Below are 19,498 nucleotides of genomic sequence, written 5' to 3'. Positions count from 1 at the left end.
CCTGGTGGTTCAGTGGGTAAGACTCCATGTTTCCAATGCAGGGGACCCTGGTTTGACTCCTAGTTGGGGAACTAAGATACTGCAAACTGCAACTAAGCCTGTGAGTCAAAGCTACTGAGCTCACACAATCTACAGAAGCCCGCACTGGAACGATGACATGGTGCAGCCAAAAATAAAATAATAAAAAAATAATTTATTAAAAGTGATTTTGGAGTCTACTCTTTATACCATCTCTCTGGTATCATATTGATTGCTTATATAACTTGTCAGTTGCATCAAAAAAGACTGTAAGTGCTTGCAATTTTTAATCTTAGTGTTAAGAACAAAGTTTAAAAAAATCTACAACTTATGTCACAAAGGGTTAACATAATCAGTTCAGTTCAGTTCAGTCACTCAGTCATGTCTGACTCTTTGCAACCCCATGGACTGCAGCACACTTGTCCATCACCAACTCCCAGGGCTTTCTCAAACTCATGTCCATTGAGTTGGTGATGCCATCCAAACATCTCATCCTCCATTGTCCCCTTCTCCTGCCTTCTATCTTTCCCAGCATCAGGGTCTTTTTCAATGAGTCAGTTCTTCACAGTAGGTGGCCAAAGTATTGGAGTTTCAGCTTCAGCCTCAGTCCTTCCAATGACTATTCAGGACTGATTTCCTTTAGGATGAACTGGTTTGTTCTCCTTCCAATCCAAGGGACTCTCAAGAGTCTTCTCCAACACCACAATTCAAAAGCATCATTCTTCGGTGCTCAGCTTTCTTTATAGTCTAACTCTATAGTGCTTCTAAAATGAGAGGAAAGAGACCAACAAGCAGGTTCACAGAAAAGTCAGTGAAAGTGGCTCTTAATCATATGAAGAGATGCTCAACCTCACTCCCAAGAAAGATGCAAAAGGAAATTACACCAAGATGCTATTTCTTGCTTCTCAGATTGCCAAAATACCAAATATTCGACAACATTCTTTGTTCACAAGGCTGTAAGGAAACCTCACCAGCGGAAATGTAAGATCCTACAACCCTGTGGAAGGGAACTGGGCAACACACAGAAAAACAGATACAAGTGCCCATTTCTAGGAATCTATCCTAAAATTAAACCGGCCAAACTGAAAAGACCTAACTAAAGCTACTTACTACAGCACTAATTTTATGGCAAAAGATGTCCAGTAATAGCAGACTGGCTGAATACACGACAGCACATTCACAAGGGAGGTGAAGGCAGCTGCATATAGGAGAAAGGGACATGCCCAGACGCTGCCAAGGAGAGGTGGCTGGATACTGACAGGAAAATGCCAAAATGTGGGGCCAGTGGGAAAGAACTACTGTTCACTGACATTCACTCAGATTTTATGGAATGGAGCCAGAAACCATAGTGTTGATAAATGGTTACCGATAGGGCAGCGTGGTAAGAGATTGGTGGGAACAGGGAGGGAAGCAAGTCTTCTGAATGTACTTTCTTTTGTGTACTGGACTTTGAAACCATACAGGGTTTCAGTTCAGTTCAGTCGCTCAGTTGTGTCCAACTCTTTTGCGACCCCATGAACTGCAGCACGCCAGGCCTCCCTGTCCATCACCAACTCCTGGAGTCCACCCAAATCCATGTCCATCGGGTCAGTGATGCCATCCAACCATCTCATCCTCTGTCCTCCCCTTCTCCTCCTGCCCTCAATCTTTCCCAGTATCAGGGTCTTTTCAAATGAGTCAGCTTTTCACATCAGGTGGCCAAAGTATTGAAGTTTCAGCTTCAACATCAGTCCTACCAATGAACACCCAGGACTGATCTCACTTAGGATGGACTGGTTGGATCTCCTCACAGTCCAAGGAACTCTCAAGTCTTCTTCAACACCACAGTTCAAAAGCATCAATTCTTTGGCGCTCAGCTTTCTTTATAGTCCAACTCTCACATCCATACATGACCACTGGAAAAATCATAGCCTTGACTAGATGGACCTTTGTTGACAAAGTAATGTCTCTGCTTTTTAATATGCTGTCTAAGTTGGTAATGACTTTCCTTCCAAATGTACATGATCATAAAACAAAATTGTATCAAAATGTTAAAAATGTAACTTTAAAAAGCAAACAAGTGAAATAGTAGAGTTAAGGTCATATCCCAAATGGGATATATCCTAACAGCAAGAAGAACTGCAAAACAAATCTGGACTATTTTCAATAATCATAGTGTTAATAATACTGATATTGTTATCTGACATCATTACATAGAACTAATAAATGTGTTTATATAATTAGAACCTAGGATTTTAAATACAGGAAAAAACTGCCTCCATCTGGAGCTGAGGATGAGCCAGGGGACACTGTGAGTAGCAGTGGTGCCCACCTGGACCTTTAACGGCTCATACCACCTCTGGACACTCTGATTCACATATTGATAGTGTGTACTACCTGCTTTCCCCACTCACAGGTAAAGCCTATGAGAAAGGGACTTACTGGGAATGTTGCTTGTTTTACCTACTCATGTAGCTCCGGCACTTAGAACACTGCCTAGCATGCAAGAGGCGCTCAATAAATACCATGCCTTTGAAGAGTTGCAGAGCTGGACATACACACAAAAGCTAGTTGTTGAATTGCTAAAAAAAATAAAGCAAAATGTTAGTTGCTGAAACTAAGCAAAAGACATGCAGGTATTTCATTGTAATATACTTTCAATTTTTATGGATGAACATTTTAAAAATAAGTTGTTGTTCAGTCCCTAAGTCGTGTCCAGCTCTTTGCAACCCCATGGACTGCAGCCAGGCTCCCCTGTCCTTCACTATCTCCCAGAGTTTGCTCAAAGTCATGTTCACTGAGTCAGTGATGTTATGCAAACATCTCATCCTGTCACCTCCTTCTCCTCTTGCCCTCAGTCTTTCCCAGCATCAGGGTCTTTTCCAATGAGTTGGCTCTTCGCATCAGGTGGCCAAAGTATTAGAGTTTCAGTATCCGTCCTTCCAATGAATATTCAGGATTGATTTCCTGTAAGTTGACAGGTTTAACCTCCTTGCTGTCCAAGGGGCTCTCAAGAGTTCCCCAGCACCACAGCTCAAAAGCATCAAGTTTTCAGTGCTCAGCCTTCTTTATGGTCCAAATCTCACATCTGTACACGACTACTGGAAAAGTCACAGCTTTGACTATACAAACCTTTGTCGCAAAGTGATGTCCCTGCTTTTTAACACGTGATCTAGGTTTGTCATAGCTTCCCCTCCCTCACCCCCTCCAAGGAGCAAGCATCTTTTAATTTCATGGCTGCAGCCACTGTTCAGTGATTTTGGAGCCTAACATAACTCAGCAGTGGAAAAACCACAGCTTTGATTATATGGACCTTGAAATAGCTGGGAAGAGAAAAAGAAAGCAGGGTGTGCTGAGATCCTAGAAGCATCAGTTCTCTGCTGGGACTAACGTTGCCAGGCTCAAGCTCCTCATTGTTAAAAGGTAAACTGAGGCATATTAGAATTTGTGAAGAGCTTATGTGAGCAAACAGAAGATGGAATAGTGGTATGGAGTGCTCTGCCAGCAGGAGCTCTATTAGTTTCTATAGACGGAAAAGCAAAGCAAGGGCTTTGACAGGCCACGACTTAAGCCGTCAATTTAATTGGAAAGCCTAGCTGGGGGCTTCCAAGGCAGCAGAGCCACCCCCAGCCTAATGGCCTCCTCGTTTAATTATGTTAACACTGGCAACTGGCCAACACCATCGAGGATGGTCCAAAAATAGGGCCAAATCGGACGACCTGGGTCCTGAGCTTCAGTCTCTTGGCAGAGAGAGGACCCTGCCTCACCGGGGTGTGTGGGGCAGACGAGTTCCCTGTGGGAAGCTGACCTCACCTTTCCCGAGTAGAAGCTCTGCCCCTGACGCCGGGGCCCGCTATCCACAGAATTACTGCCACATCCTGCCCCACTTCCAGCCTCGGGCCTTTCCCCAGACCACCTTTCCCGCCAAAAGTCGGGGCACTAGCTTGGTCCTCCCAGCCAGAGAGCCATCTGGAAGGACTCCTTGGGGGAGACAGCGGGTGCGGCAGGCAGCAGCGACGGCCACCTCTTCGTCTCGCCCCCGCTGGTCCTGCCCTGCCGAAGTGCGCAAACACTAGCGTAGGGGGACGGGGAGGAGGTCGCCGCCACACAAGACGACCACCGCCAGCCAGCGCCAGGCCCCGCCTCGGCAGGTGTGACATCTGGAGGCAACAGGGCGAGGATCCACCCGACTCGGGCTCGGGCTGCGCCCGCAGAGCCAGAGGTACGAGGTACCCGCAGAAGCTTCCGCGAGGCCGCCGGATGTGCAGCCTGTAGGAGACCCGGACGCGGCGTGGCCTATCTAGGCGCGGTGGAGGCTGCGTCTCTCGGTGGCTCTGGAGAGTGCGTCCGTCAGGAGAAAGGCTCAGGGCGGGGAGGGCGGGAGGGCGGGGCCCAAGGCGGACTGGGAAGTGTCGCGCCCTAGGAGTGGCGGCCTGGGAGGCGTGGGCGGGGCCCTTGGGGGCGGGGCGCCCTGCGATTGGCGGATGCGCAGACGGGGCGGGGCGCCCCCTTTGTCTGAGTGCGGTGCGGGCGGCCACCCCTGCGGATGAGGCAGCTGCGGGGACGGTGAGTCGGGGCGCGGGCTGCATCTGCACCCTCTACCCGCGCGCCGGGTTGGGGGGCCAGGACCCTCCACGCGATCGGGTGCTGCCCGCGAGCTTCCCTTGCCTTTCCCTGCCCACTCCGAGCCCCTACCCCGCTCTCGCCTCCCCTGGGCCCTCCCCGCTCCCGCGAACGGCGAGCCCTACGCCGCCGGTACTCGGCGGCGCCCGGAGCTCCGGCCTCGCGCGGGGCCCGGGTGCGGGCCGGGGGCGCGAACACTCATTCCACCGGGATCGCCATCGGCATCTCTCCGGGGAGAGTGCTTCGTCCCGAGTCCACTCCCGCCTCCATTTTTATCGAGGCTCGTCTCTCGGTTATTTATGAAAGCCCCTTTCGTGAGCGCGAGCAGCCATTCCCGGGGTCCGCGGGCGCCTGCCCAGCGCGACGCTTCGGGGCCGGGAAGCCGGACCCTCGGTGTGCGCTGCCTGGCGTTTCCGTTCTGATCAGCTTGGTTCTCTAACGGGTGTATCGAAGACTTTCTTCTCAGACTATCATCTGACTCCGGTTGTGATGTTTTGTTCTAAGATGGAAGATTTCGAGTGTTCAGTGGTCAAATATTTACCCTCGAGGCTTTTGGCTTTGTGCTGTGTCTTAAAGGGCTTTCCCTACTCCAAGTTTAGTTCTAAAATAAACTCGTTTTCTCTGGTACTTGTGAAACGTTGGCTCCATCTGGAATCATTTTGATGTGGGGAAAGTTGGAAATCCAGCTTCAGTGTTTTCCCTAAACCCAGGTATTTCTGGCACTACTGAATAACTCATTTCGCCGTTGATTTGGAAAACCACCTTTGTCCAGTGTTAAATTCTCCCAAGTCTTGGGTCCATTTCTGGCATTTGTGTTGTTTTGATGTGAAAAGGTTTTGATTTTCATGCACATCTGTGGGTTTCTGCTCCCCAGAGTTTATTCAGGTTCTTTTTATCATATAATTTTAAAATTTAGCTCTTTTTCATTCATTAGCTGTGTGCTTTTCAGTATATGATATGAAATGATCTCCTTTAATTTCTGTTCTTTTTTAAAGCTTAGTTACAGCTCAGTTTTATTCAGCAAATAAAGGATAGTACACCCTCAAGGCGTGAGGGCAGGCTACTGGGACCCCAGAGGAGAGGCTAATTTCTGCTTTTGCTTAGCTTTCTGGGAGATTGGTTGAGCTTTGTGCAGAGGACTAATTTTAGACCTGTTGTCTGAGTGAGGTTACTGGAATGTCTTCCTCAGGATTTTAATGCCTGGCCTATCTTGTTTGTTTATAGATATGGCCCTCCTCTGCCCTTTCTAGTCCAGGACTGCTTGGCTCTCTGCACTACCACTTTGTGGTTACAGGGGGCAGCATTAACATTTTTAAGGTTTACTTTAACCTTGTTTCTTGCTGTTTGTGACTAGAACTGTTTTCCCTGAATATTTTCTGACTCCGTGTTGCTGCTGTGTAGAATAGCTACCTGTGTGGATACATGTCTGTGATCATTTACCTCTGAAGCATGTAGGGTTGTGGTTTGGGCTTACAGGTGGATCAGAACTGCCTCTTTGGAAGGTGCTTCCAGCCTGGAGAGCCAGGCTTTGAGCAGATGAAGAAAGAGGAGCGGGTCTTCCAGTGGGAAAACCTAGGGGTGAGGATGGTAAGGAAGAGTGGGGAGACCCTGGAGCTATCCACCCCAGGCCAGGGACTGCAAGTGTGCCTGTCACACCTGTCACCGTTGGCGGGGTCTTTGGGAAGAAGATCTTCAGTAGTTCCAGCAAGAGCTGCTGCTGCTAAGTTGCTTCAGTCGTGTCCAACTCTTAGCGACCCCATGGACTGCAGCCCACCAGGCTCCTCCGTCCATGGGACTCTCCAGGCGAGAGTGCTGGAGTGGGGTGCCATTGCCTTCTCCGCCAGCAAGAACTAGAAGTTACTAAAGCTTAGCTTACAGAACAAAATAACGTTGAATCCTAAGCTCTCTCGTCTCTGCAGCCCCGTTTTCAGTTCCTGTGCCTTAGTCACCACCCGAGCCAGAACTCACTTGGAAGAGTGTCTCACTGCAGTGTGATCACTGCTGCAGAGAACGCTGGCCTGCTCTGCTTTGGTTTGGGTTATTCTCTGGGGCGTGGGTGGATGGGTCACTGTTGTGGGCACCCCTTGGGCGGGTGCTTTTTGTACTTGTTTCTGTGTTGGGGGTGGCATGGCTTCCCTCAGAGCCAGTTTGACCCTCCATGGTGTTAATTCCGACTTCGGGGACCATCTAAACAGGACTTGACCTGCTTACCTGCTCTCCCTTCCTCCCTGAACTCCTGTTGCCTTGAGCTATGGGCCCTGAGTAAAAGCCAGCTTCAGTGCCTGGGTGGCTCCGTTGTCATCCCTGTGGTGTCAGTCAGCAGCCTGCAGTGTTTTTGCATGTCTTTTCATTCCACGCAGATTTGTTCTAGGAGACGCAGACCTTATCTACCAAAGTACAGGTAAAGAAAAAGGAAAAACTAGTTCGTTTCACTTTTACATGTTTTCTTTCTCTTTTATCAGAATATAGAGTCCTGTTCCATTTGAGCTACTATAACAGAGCACCGGAGACCGGGCAGCCTGTAAAACAGCAAATGTCATTTCTCACAGTGTGGAGGCCAGACATCTGAGGTTAGGATCAGCAGAGTCGGGAGCCCTCGTCCTGGCTGCAGACATTGCGTCCTCACGTGGAGGGAGGGGGCTCTTATCAAGGGGACTCCACTCTCAAGACCTGAGCACCGCCCCTGCCCCCCAACATTGAACATTAGGTCATTTGGAGGCACAAACATTCAGAGCAGAGCAACAGGCATACTTTATGATATACTGTTTTCCTTCAGTACTTAGAGGTCATCCTGGGTAGAGCTCTTCCACTTTCTGTTTTCATGTTTCTCTGGAATTCACTGGGTGGGAATCTTGTCCCCTTCTCTGCCCCTCCAGTGCCTCAAACAATTGCCCGGGGGTTTGAGTTAATCTCATCAGATGAGGTGACACTTGAGTTACATGCTCTCTTGAACCTTGCTGTCCTCCGGAGGCCCTCAGAGGAGCTGTGTCATCTCAGTCTGGTGTGCCTACTGCTGTGGACAAGGGCTCACATCCCCTCGTGGTCCTAGGGTCATTGTTGTGCAACAGGAGCATCGTGAACACTTCCATATCCTGTTCTTTCGCTGACTTGTCTGGCCGCTTGGCGCAGCCTGGATCTTGGTCTTCGTGGGTGCGGGACTGGTGGGGAGAAAGACTGGTGGATCTGGCGGCAGCACTATCTTGGAGTCTGTTCTGAAACCACACAATTCATGTGGGATTCGAACTCACGAGCTGAGACTCGAACCCACTGTCTCTTAATTGAAACCACACACCTTTGCTCAGGACTTACTGAAGCTCAGGTTCTGTGTCTTTCAGTGCAAAAGGAATTCACAGCAGGATGCAAAGTGATAGGTGAGAAGTGGATTTATTTAGAGAGATACACATTCCTTAGACAGAATGGTGTCTGTCTCAAAATGCCCTGAAATGTAAGGTGGTTAGTTTCTATGGGCTGTGTAGTTTCATAGGCTGCTGAATAGGAGGATTAATCCAACTATTTCAGGGAGGGCCAGGGGCTTCCAGGAATTCAGGAATTGGGCCACTGCCCACTTTTCACTTTCTGGTCATCTGGCCTTGGAACTGTGGGGACTGTGGGTGTGTTGTCATTTAGCTCATGTATTGCAGTGAGCATATAATGAGGCTCAGCCTCCACTGGAAGGGAAGCCTTCCGCCATCTTGGGCCTAGTTGGTTCTAACCAGTTTATGTCTCATCTCTAAGGGTTGTGCTCAGTCCCCTTCCCTTCTGGTTTCAAGTCCATCGGAGAAAGGCGTGCATTGCCCAGAGGTATGTCTGCTGCACCTAAATAGGCCAGGTGACTTTCTCACCTGAGGGAGAGCTAGCAGAAACCCCACTTCCCCACTGCGGCTGGAGTAGCTGCTCCTTCGGCACTTGTTGCTGTTCTGAAGGGTGGAGTGTGGAGTCATTTCTCCTGTAATTTCATACACTTGTTCAGCCATGCTTGAGCCACTGGCTGCTCCGCTGGGACTGGCAGGGGGTGTGAGAACGATGAGGCAGAGGCCCCCAAGGTGGGTCGGGAACGGTCTCAATGAGAGGGTGATGCCTGAGCGCCAGCTGAGGGGCAGGAGGCAACCGGCCGCGGGCAGGGGCCCTCAGAGAAGGGCTCTCAGCAGCCTCAGGAGCGGAGGCGGGGCTTGGAGCCGAGGCGGGGCCCTGCGTCCCGTGGGGGCGGGGCCTGGAGCCGAGGCGGGGCCCTGCGTCCCGTGGGGGCGGGGCCTGGAGCGGAGGCGGGGCCCTGCGTCCCATGGGGGCGGGGCCTGGAGCTGAGGCGGGGCCCTGCGTCCCGTGGGGGCGGGGCCTGGAGCCGAGGCGGGGCCTTGCGTCCCGTGGGGGCGGGGCAGGACTGTGCTGGCACTGGAGGGCGGATCCAGTGGGCGTGAGAGGGTGAGCAGGACGCCGACTGGATCGAATGCAGGTGCCAGACCAGGGGCAGGCCAGGCCTGGGGAGGGGGTGGGTGTCGGGGCTGGATGTTAAGTGTCTGAGGTGCTAGAGGACACCCATGAGGAGATGGCCAGCTGGAGCGGAAGGGGGTTGCCAGCTTAGCGCACCAACAGGAGCCCTGTGCTCCTGGACGTTCAGGCCTGTGGGGCGGAAGCAGCTCAGGTTACAGACACGGGCTCGGGCAGGAGCCGGCCTGGCTGGAGGCTTCGGGCTGAATGATCCAGTAGCTCCTAGATTAGCTGTGCTGACTGCCAGCACCCAACCGGGAACCCGCGAATGGGGTCCCTATGGGGGCTCATTGTTAGATCCTGCCCAGGTGTGGTCAGGTCATCGTGAAAATGACTGTCTACCTCCTTTGGGTTCCCAGAGGACCAGAGCTGCATGGTTCAGGGAGGCAGTATCTTGTGCTGGTTAGGGTGGACAGGGGTGCCTGCCGTGACTGACTTGCTGGAGACTGGGGTTATCCACCGCTGACAGCAGACAAGGAGTTGGTCATATGGAGGTCAGAGGAGACCCTGACAGGGGCCACTTGGGATGGAGGGGACGGGCCACCTGAGGGAGTGGCTGGATTAGGCCATAGGGAGGATGACTGTCCATGAGAGATGACAGGTGTGGGCAGCTCTTCTAGGGGGTGTGGGCACTGGAGTAGCCTCAGGAGGCAGCGGCTCCCCCGCTGTTGGTTCTGAGAGCTGGTGAGGCGGGACCAGCCCCGTTGTTTCCAGTTCTTCATGCCTGGTGGCACCCTCATGCCTGTTTGTCCAACATCAGTGTTTCAGATGAATTCTAAGCTAACTTTATCCACTCCTTTCATTTTTTCCGGGTGATGGGCCTGCTGGGCTTGTGCCCCCTTCTGTCTGGCGGGGTGGGTGTGGCGCACGCCTTAGCAGTGCTTGCCCCAGTGTTCCCAGAGCCTGCCCAGCCCCAGGCCTCCCCATCAGGTGCTCAGACCGAATCTCAGGGTCCCTCTGGTTGCATCCACCAGAACCGGGCTCCCACTGGAGCCGCCAGGCAGGACCAGGCATGCCCAGGGCATCAGCGGGTCCACAGGAGGGTTGTGGTCCCCACACCACAAGTGCAGCCTCTCCTCATGGGGGTTGTCTCTGGAGGCAGTCAGGCCTGGTGTTTCCCCCTCACCATGATGCGCTCACCCAGCCCTGTGTGTGTGCTGCAGGCCATGCCTGGTAAACTGGGCAGCCCAACGGCCCTTGGGGTGCATGGCATCCCCAGGCGTCTTGGATGGGACCATCCTGGGGCCCTCATATGCTCCTTCCTCTTCCTCAGCCCTACACGCTTCTCCGATACCGTCTCCCTTCGACGTGCCACGGCCCAGATGATGGCAGCGGCCCGGCTCCTGCCGCCACCAGCGGTGCCTCAGGTGAGTAGCCCAAAGGCCTTTGCGGCGCCCCTGCCATCCTCACATCCTCCCACTCCCAGGGGCCTGGTGGCATCTTGAGCATCACTGCATTTTGAACACTGTGGCTCCTTCCTGTTGCCCCCCACCCCGTCCATAGCCCACCCTGCTTGCACCCTCCTTGTCTGGGACATGGACTGTGAGTCCAACCTGCAGCCCCCCCTGTTGTTCCAGGCCAAGGTGACCTTCGAGGACGTGGCTGTGTTCCTCTCCCAGGATGAGTGGGACCGTCTGGGCCCTGCCCAGCGTGGCCTCTACCGACACGTGATGATGGAGACCTATGGGAATGTGGTCTCTGTGGGTAAGGCCCCCTGCAGGCCTTGGGAGGGGGGCGCGGTGAGGGTGCTTGTGGATATTGTACAGATGAAAGGACTTCCCTTCCCATGAGCAGGAATTCCAGGATCCAAGCCCGAGGTGATCTCCCAGCTGGAGCGAGGAGAGGAGCCGTGGGTCCTGGACAAGCAGGGCAACGAGCAGCTCAGGGGCTGGGGCATCAGCCGCTCAGGTGAGCTCGGAGTGGCCTCTGTGCACTAAGGGCTGTGCACCTGCGGGTGCTCCTGGGGTCTGACCTGGCAGGGACTCCTGCGGGTAAGTGGGCAGCAGGCAGAGGCCCAGTGCAGGGACTGGGCAGGGAGGTAAGTGCAGCTGGGTGTGGGTTGGATGCCTTGAGGCAAGGTGAGCACATGTGGCTGCCAGGCCCCTGACAGGTCCCTGCTCTGAATGGACATCAGAGGTTGAGGGACATGGGCTGGTTTTGGGAAGAAGGAAGCACCTAAGTATGAAAGGGAAGTTTCTTAACCTGACTCTTAGTGTGGTTAGAGCTGTTTGCCGTGAGACAAAGGAGCCCACTGTCCACAGCTTGGGGGTTCCACCCAAAATTTGGCAAGACCAGACACAATAGCACAAGTAAAGCTGTAAGAATTGGAAAGAAAGAGGAAAAGCATTGCTTGTAGTTCATGATATTGTCTATATGTGAGAAGACTGATCAGGACCTCCTTGGTGGCCCAGTGATTGAGAATCCGCCTGCCAGTGCAGGGGTCACAGGTTTGATCCCTGGGCCGAGAAGATCCCATGTGCTGTGCCAAGCCCATGTGGCACAACTGCTGAGTCTGCTTTAGTCCGGGAGCCACAGCTACTTGGCCCACGAGCCACAAGCGCTAGAGCCTGCATGCCTAGAGCTCGTGCTTTACCGCAAGGGAAGCCACCGCAGTAAGAAGCCTGCATATCACAACTCGAGAGTCACCCCGCTCACTGAAGCTAGAGAAAAGCTGTCACCGCAGTGAAGACCCACCGCAGCCAAAAATGAAATAAATTATATTAAAAAAAATGCAAACAAGAACATGTTGACGTCCTAGGCACAGACCCCTACAGATGCTTCAGGCAGAGTCCGTCTTGGAAGTGCCTTTCCTGGTGTAGGGACTGCTTGGTTTTGGAGCCTGCTATTTTTCAGGGGCTCTTGTTGGGGTTTGAGGAAGTCCATCGCACAGTACCTGTCCTAAGTTCTGAATGAATTCAACAATGAAGTTTACATCTCAGTAATGCTGTTACCACCAAAAAAAGGGAAAATTGATAGGACTTGAAAATATCCCTGTTACAGAAAAAGCAAAATCCAGTGAATGTGGCCGGTTGCCATTCAGTATGCTTCCTAATAAGAAACCCCAGAGAGACCCTAACCCCCCACAATCAGGTAGGGAGGGCTTCTGGGTCTTGGCCATGAGGCAGAACATGGATCCCCTGGACTGAGAAGGCCCAGCTCTCATTGGCTGTCTCCCCCCTCGGGTCTTGCTCTGCCTGCTGGGCTTCTCGCTCTAGGACATCCCTCAAGGACCGTTTTAACACTGTCCCCAACCAGGCCTTGTGGGAACTGGAGGAAGCAGCAGAGGCGTTGCTGAGATGGGCCTGGGAGGACTGGCTCTGCCCCGTCCCCGTCCCCTGCTGTCACAGCCCTGCCCGCCTGTCGAGTACCCTGGATGAGCGTCGTTCTGAGTAGCCAGTCCTCCTGGGACAGTCCTGTTTCCTGGTGACGTCTTGTCAATTCAGTGGCTCTGTCTTCAAGGTTTACAGTCTGCCATCCTCAGCATACCCTGCTCCCCCCGCTCAACCTGCAGTGCCCCTGACCTGAGAGTAGGGACACCCCTGCCTTCTCGGCCATCCTCACTGCCACCTGCAGGCCCCGTCGTGTTCCCCAGGTGGGAACCTGCAGGACGGGCTCTCAGGAGCTCGCGCTTCGCTCCCGCAGCCCCCTCCTTGCCCCGCACAGTAACAGGTGTAGTCCTGCCTTGGTTCCGCCTCTGATGGCCTCTGGATCCTCCAGGGAGGGCAGGGCTGCGGCTGTGACCGCATGTGCCCCTCCCAGGCTCTCGGATCGGACCTGGCCATTCTCCAGCCACACTGTCAGGTGGGCACCTTTCCTGTTTGTCACCCGCTGGCGACTTCTAGCCGTGGGCACCCGAGGCCGCCCTGTACCAGTGAAGCACCTGCAGGGTGGAATGTACTCTGCAGTCTCAGAGCGGGTGAACACGCTCCCTTTGCTTTGGGTTTTGTTTCAGGATGTGAGCACAAGGATCAGGACCAGAACGCAGACTCCAGCCTGAGGCCGCTCACTTCAGAGGAGATATCAATGATTCTGAGGAAAACGCCTGCCGAGTGGAGTGATCCGGGAAGTTACGAACCTGAGCAGAGTTTCCGGCTGAGTCCCAGCCCTGCCGGCCCCCCTGAAGGCCAGGCTGTGAGCCCCAGCGCGCCGGTCGCCCAGCGCCCGGCCGTTCCTGGCGGGGAGAGGCCCTACCGGTGCGTGGAGTGCGGGAAGTGCTTTGGGCGGAGCTCCCACCTGCTGCAGCACCAGAGGACGCATACTGGGGAGAGGCCCTATGTGTGCGGTGTGTGTGGCAAGGCCTTCAGCCAGAGCTCGGTGCTCAGCAAGCACAAGAGGATCCACACGGGCGAGAAGCCCTACGCGTGCCACGAGTGTGGAAAGGCCTTTCGAGTGAGTTCGGATCTCGCTCAGCATCACAAGATACACACAGGGGAGAAGCCACACGAGTGTCTCGAGTGCCGCAAGGCCTTCACGCAGCTCTCGCACCTCCTGCAGCACCAGCGCATCCACACTGGCGAGCGGCCGTACGTGTGCGGTGTGTGCGGCAAGGCCTTCAACCACAGCACCGTGCTGCGCAGCCACCGGCGGGTGCACACGGGGGAGAAGCCTCACGAGTGTGCAGAGTGTGGTCGCGCCTTCAGCGTGAAGAGGACCCTGCTCCAGCACCAGCGGGTGCACACCGGGGAGAAGCCCTACGCCTGCGGCGAGTGTGGCCGCGCGTTCAGTGACCGCTCCGTCCTCATCCAGCATCACAGCGTGCACACTGGCGAGAAGCCGTACGAGTGTGGCGAGTGTGGCAAAGCCTTCCGGCACCGCTCCACCCTCCTGAACCATGAGCGCATCCACACGGAGGAGAAGCCGTATGGCTGCTACGCCTGCGGCAAGGCCTTCGTGCAGCACTCCCACTTGACCCAGCACCAGCGGGTCCACACCGGCGAGAAGCCCTACGTGTGCAGCGAGTGCGGCCACGCCTTCAGCGCCCGCAGGTCCCTGGTCCAGCACCAGCGGGTCCACACCGGCGAGCGGCCCTTCCGCTGCGCACAGTGTGGCAAGGCCTTTAGCTTGAAGGCCACGCTGATCGTGCACCTGAGGACCCACACGGGCGAGAGGCCGTACGAGTGCAGCCGCTGCGGCAAGGCCTTCAGCCAGTACTCGGTGCTCGTGCAGCACCAGCGCATCCACACGGGCGAGAGGCCGTACGAGTGTGCGGAGTGCGGCCGCGCCTTCAACCAGCACGGCCACCTCATCCAGCACCAGAAGGTGCACAGGAAGCTGTGACCTTGCCTGTACGTGAAGCCACACTTGGGAGCTCGGGCTCCCAGCCCTGGGAAGCCTCCGGTCCGGGCGAAGCCGCTGCCAGTGACACCCAGTGTCACCGAGGAACTCACGGGCAACACCGAAGCGTCTCTGTAAGAACTTCAGAGGACACCTCATTTGCTTCTCTCACCGTCTTGAAGTTACGTCGCAGAGTAGTCTCACAATGTAATGAGTTTTGGTAAAGACAGCTACTATTCATTATTAACGTTAGTTTGTTAGAAATGAGAAACTAAAGGAAGTTTCAGCATAAGGACCACTGTCCCAGCAAAACTTCCTCATGCTCCAAATAAAGGTTTTTTTTCTTAGAATATTATATGCCTTTCCTAAATACAATGGTGGTTCTGATTATTGCACTTAAAATTGGGATGTTGGACTATATTTTCAGTATTCTGTTAAACAGTAAAGTACTGTGTAGAAAAATGGTATTAAAAATATTGTTACCAAGTGTCATCATGTAATGTGGCTGAAAATCCTAACTGTGTGGAACTACTTGTTTTCTATGAAAATGATCTAAAGGTTAATTAGTGAGAAATGATATAAATTTAGAAAACCCTTCATCCGGTCCTTTAATTTTATTTAAGATCAGAAGGGATGTCCTAACTTATTAGTGAAAATTCAACTCAAAAATGGATCTTTCCCCTGAAACCTTTGCAGATTCATAGGATGTCTTGGGCTTCGGGGCCCATGTGGGCTTAGGACTTTGTACTCAGAGCCCAGACCTCACAGCTGCTGTACCACCTGGGTGCCTCTTTTTTTACACATTATGATGTTTCCCAGAAATGTTACTAAAAAAGTCTTTGGTGCACACTTCTAAAACAAAATTCTCAAATAGCTTTGTGTTTACTATTTCTAATATTTCTATTTCTATGATGAAGGGTTTTCTTCATTTTTTACTTCTAGTTCCAAGAGAGTCTAGTGTCCATTGTCATATACTGTGATAAATCTAGTTTATTTATAAGTTTTGTTTTTTGGCCAAGCAATGCAGCATGTGGGATCTTAGTTCCTCGACCAGGGATCGAGGCTGTGTCCCCTGCACTGGGAACACTGAGTCTTAAGCACTGGACCACCAAAAGCCCCTGTTCATTATTTCTGATAATTTTTTTTTCCCTTGATGTTGAGAGCATCATCACCTCAGGAAAAATTAAGCAGTAGAGTGTTGATCCTGAAGTCCATAGCAGTCACTGGTGAAGATGAAAACGTCCCTTAGAGCTAGTCACAGTGTTCATGCTTCTTGCTGATATTTTTAGAATAGGTAAAAAGTATAAATTGTAAACAGTTCATAAAATTATGATAAGCTGCAGAATAATAAAAGGCAAAAATTACTTTTTAAAGTTTAAAATATAAATTTAAAAGTTTATAATTAAAGGTAAATCAAAATAACTGAAAGGAAATTCTAGAAATATTTAAAGTTATCATAAAGGAGCTTTTAAACAAAGTTTAGACAATAATTAGAAAAAACCAAAAGCTTGCAGTTTGTTACAGACTTAATCAGTAAGTAAATGGTGCAACAAGTAAAATGATACAGTTTGGTTAAAGTTGGTAAATTTGGTGACTAGATGAAGGTTCTAGAGTAATTCTCTGAGATGGGTGGGCATGGCATAGGCTTTGTGGATACAGGAGCTGCAGCCCAGAGTGGTCTGTGGTCTGAGTTCCCAAGCCGGTGTTTGCCTGCTTGTGTGTATGTATGACGCCTGGGGATGGTGTGCAGAGACACTGATGCACTTGGGCTCTCTCCTTTCCTCTGCTGATCGCAGGTATTTGATGTGCAAAGGGAATTTGCGAAAGAACCTGAGCACCGGGTACAGGCCAGAGATCCCCTGCACTGTGGCGGCCCTGCATCTCAGTCCAGTTCAGTCGCTCAGTCGTGTCCAACTAACCCCATGGACTGCAGCACGCCAGGCTTCCCTGTCCATCACCAACTCCTAGAGCTTGCTCAGACTCATATCCATTGAGTCGGTAATGCCATCAGCCGTCTCCTTCTCTGTCACCCCTTCTCCTCCTGCCTTCACTCTTTCCCAGCATCAGAGTCTTTTCCAATGAATCAGTTCTTCGTGTCAGGTGGCCGAAGTATTGGAGCTTCAGCATCAGTCCCTCCAATGAATATTCAGGACTGATTTCCTTTAGGAAATTGGGCTGGTTTGATCTCCTTGGAGTCCAAGGGACTCAAGAGTCTTTTCCAACACCACAGTTCAAAAGCATCAATTCTTTGGCGCTCAGCTTTCTTTATGGTCCAGCTCACATCCATATGTGACCACTGGAAAATCCATAGCTTTGACTAGACAGACCTTTGTCGGCAAAGTAATATCTGCTTTGACATCTGTGTCTTTGCTTTTTACATCTGGGTGCCAGCAATTCATGGGGGACCCACCATCACACGTGTCCTCCTTTCCTGGGCCGTTGAACCATCCGTGAGCTGTTCTTCCCAATATAGAAGAAGAACTGTCTGCTTGCCAAAACTCCCCATCCAGTAAGATCCACATGAGCCAACTGCCTCCTTGAGACACAGATCCCAGTTAAATGAGCTCTTTCTATGAGATGTCTGCTGATTGTCCCTCATTGTCCCACTTCCTAGAATGGGGACCTCCATTCCTAGAATGGTGACCTACTCTTCAAAACTTTCTTTCCTTGGTAGACAGGCCAATGTCCTACCTTCTATCTACAGCAGACATGAAGGTGACCCCAAAAAGCTTCAGTTTTGCCAGGAAGTTCTCCCTGCTCCTATACTTGGTCTCAGCTGCTGACGGTACCAATGTTGTGAAGGTGATCGGAGACTGCAGAGACAGTCTAGTGAGGAGGGGAAGGCCTGGTGCTGATGTTTCTGGGGAAGTGGTGGAGAAGTGGCTGACTGCAGGGCTGTTGGTGAGCACGGCACTGCTGGGGGGCCCTGGTGAGCGCGTTGTGACAGGAAGGGATGATTGTGGGTGTCGACAGTAGGGGAGGTGATGGTTTGGGTCAGGTATTGGAAAGAAAAGGCATATTGACCAGCATGGAGTCAGGGGACGGGGGAAAGGTGATGATTTTAGGGTGGAGTATTGTGTGGACAAATGATTACGATGGGCCAGCGGGTACAGGGCAGGCAAGAGTCCCAGCCACTGGTGCCCATAGCCTTATTTTCCTTCCCACCACTCCAGCTCTTCAATGATGCAATTCAGCTAGCTGTGTCTTATGAATAGAACTCCCGGGACCTCCTGGACAAGGTTTTGCAGGAGCTTGAGGTAGGTTCGGCACAAATGTCAGGTGGCATAGAGAAAATGGGTTCTCTCCATAGGGTGCAGTACATAAGCTGGTAGACGGACAGCAGGCAGAACATGCTCGTGGGCATGGCCCCTAGAGGTGTCAGAGCTACAGCTGGGTACAGGCAAGGCCAGGCCTCACCTCCTTGTTCACAGAACGTTGACTTGGAGCAGAAGGAGGAGGATATGCCAGACAAAGCAGCGTGACCACGTCCAGAGCCCTTCTCCCTCCTGAGCCACAGGAGGGCTCTCCATGGCCCACCTGGTGGTGAGGGGCAGTTCAGAAGACCCCTCCCTTGATAATCCTTCAGCTCTCGGTTGAGACAGGCTTCCAGGCCTCCCCCTGCCATACCTCCTACAAACCCAGCTGTCCCATTTGCACTGCCCGCCGCCCCCCCCGCCCCACCAAATTTCCGTGGCCCGTGAAACTTGATCCTTCCGCATGGTTCCCTCCCCTGTGGGTCAGGGTCAGAACATGCCACTAACAGGTGTAAGGCCCATACCAGACCCTGAAGCCAGATTAGAGATGGACCCTCCAGGCCTGTGGGACAGTAAAGAGAATCAGAATATTTTAAAAGGATATTTAGGTGTCTTATTTCTCCCCCTCTGTGAGCTGATGTCAGGGCCTATTCATTGCATTTCCACCAAGGGGTTGGTTTCTAATTCCTGACTTTTTCCTTTTTAATCTCAACAAAGCCAGTCATTAAAAAAAAATGATTTTGAGCAGAGAGCTGTTTGTTCCATAAGTTTTTCTAGAGCTCTTCTGGATACGGCCAGTACATTGATGCACAGCAAGGCCAAGATCACAGGCCCGAGTTTGCTAGTGAAAGTTTGCTGGTCTGGCCATACACAGGAATATACAAACATCATGGTGAACATCAAGCCATGGTGAAGGCACATCGCAAGGCATTTGCATCATAAGAATTTGACTTTAGGAAAACTTCTTTTAAAAACCCATATTTCAATGTAGGAAGCCTTTCTTCATCTTTCTGAGGACTAGTGTGGACACTGTACCTCCTTGGGTGGCAAGGGCTGCTAAGAGCTGTGATGCTGCCTTTTCCATTTATCTCCAGGACTTGTCGCTCACTAGAATGCTTTTATGATCATCTTGTACATCATTTCCATTAAAAATTTTTTAAAATTTATAATAAAGGTTGAATTACGTAAATATTGAGTCGATGTGCCTGCTTTGTGGGTATGGGTTTTTTTAGGCAAGAAGTCCCGAGAGAATGAGTATATCAACAAGCCACGTTAATGGGGGGAGACAGCCGTATTTGTCAAGCAGGGGTTGACGAGGTTAACTTCGTTTATTGTCACAGAGATCATTTCAGTGGAATTTAGGGTTTTAAAAGAATGGGTTTTTGGGAGTCAAGAACAAACATTTTTACCCTTTAAATTATTGATGCTTACAATTTCAACTTAAGAAACAACCTGACTAGGGAATTCAGGAATGTTTACCCTGGTGAGATGGACCCTTAAAACAAGAACAACAATTAAAAAAAACCATTATTATAAATTAATAATGTATTTTTAAAAAATAATGGCTTCATTGAGATATGATTCAGATACCATAAAATTCACCATCAGTGTTGCACTTCCATAACCATTTTGCATCAGTTCCCGTAGAAACAAAGAGTCAACAAATCTTGTTCAGATGAATTATTGGGGCAGTTCTCTGTCTCTGCTAGGGACTAGCTTCAGCCTGCCTCTCCCTAAGGGAGCTCTGGAGGGCAGACTGTCCTGCAGGGTTGATCTTCCCACCAGGGGGATTTTTGTGCCAGTTAGCAAAGTGTGTGAAGAGGAAGAGGTGGAAGGGATGACTTGTAGTGTCCAGGTTAAAGTGG

General features: G+C 51.6%; 1 protein-coding gene across 4 annotated transcripts; it reads left to right on the top strand.

Annotated features, from left to right (window-relative positions):
* Positions 1-4,510: 4,510 nt before the first annotated feature.
* ZNF250 (zinc finger protein 250) lies at positions 4,511-18,822 on the top strand. Of its 4 annotated transcripts, XM_060393586.1 has the most exons (7): positions 4,511-4,563; positions 7,083-7,190; positions 8,356-8,421; positions 10,379-10,472; positions 10,683-10,809; positions 10,900-11,013; positions 13,058-18,822. In XM_060393586.1, exons 4-7 carry the CDS (start codon positions 10,428-10,430, stop codon positions 14,380-14,382), a joined length of 1,611 nt encoding a protein of 536 aa, XP_060249569.1. In that variant the 5' UTR covers positions 4,511-4,563; positions 7,083-7,190; positions 8,356-8,421; positions 10,379-10,427; the 3' UTR covers positions 14,383-18,822. The 4 variants fall into 4 exon arrangements, with proteins under 4 accessions (XP_060249569.1, XP_060249568.1, XP_027828612.2 ...); XM_060393585.1 differs by lacking the exon at positions 8,356-8,421; XM_027972811.3 differs by lacking the exons at positions 7,083-7,190; positions 8,356-8,421.
* Positions 18,823-19,498: the final 676 nt, after the last annotated feature.

This window comes from Ovis aries, chromosome 9, assembly GCF_016772045.2.
Source record: "Ovis aries strain OAR_USU_Benz2616 breed Rambouillet chromosome 9, ARS-UI_Ramb_v3.0, whole genome shotgun sequence".
NCBI classification, from domain to species: domain Eukaryota; kingdom Metazoa; phylum Chordata; class Mammalia; order Artiodactyla; family Bovidae; genus Ovis; species Ovis aries.
Note: the sequence above shows the minus strand (reverse complement) of the source record. Positions and strands in the feature narration are given on the sequence as shown.

Coding starts and splice junctions, on each gene's coding strand:
- ZNF250 (XM_027972808.3), top strand. CDS start 9,921: ATGGGCCTGCTGGGCTTGTGCCCCCTTCTGTCTGGCGGGGTGGGTGTG. Junction 10,473..10,682: donor CGCCACCAGCGGTGCCTCAG/GTGAGTAGCCCA, acceptor CTGTTGTTCCAG/GCCAAGGTGACCTTCGAGGA. Junction 11,014..13,057: donor CTGGGGCATCAGCCGCTCAG/GTGAGCTCGGAG, acceptor GTTTTGTTTCAG/GATGTGAGCACAAGGATCAG.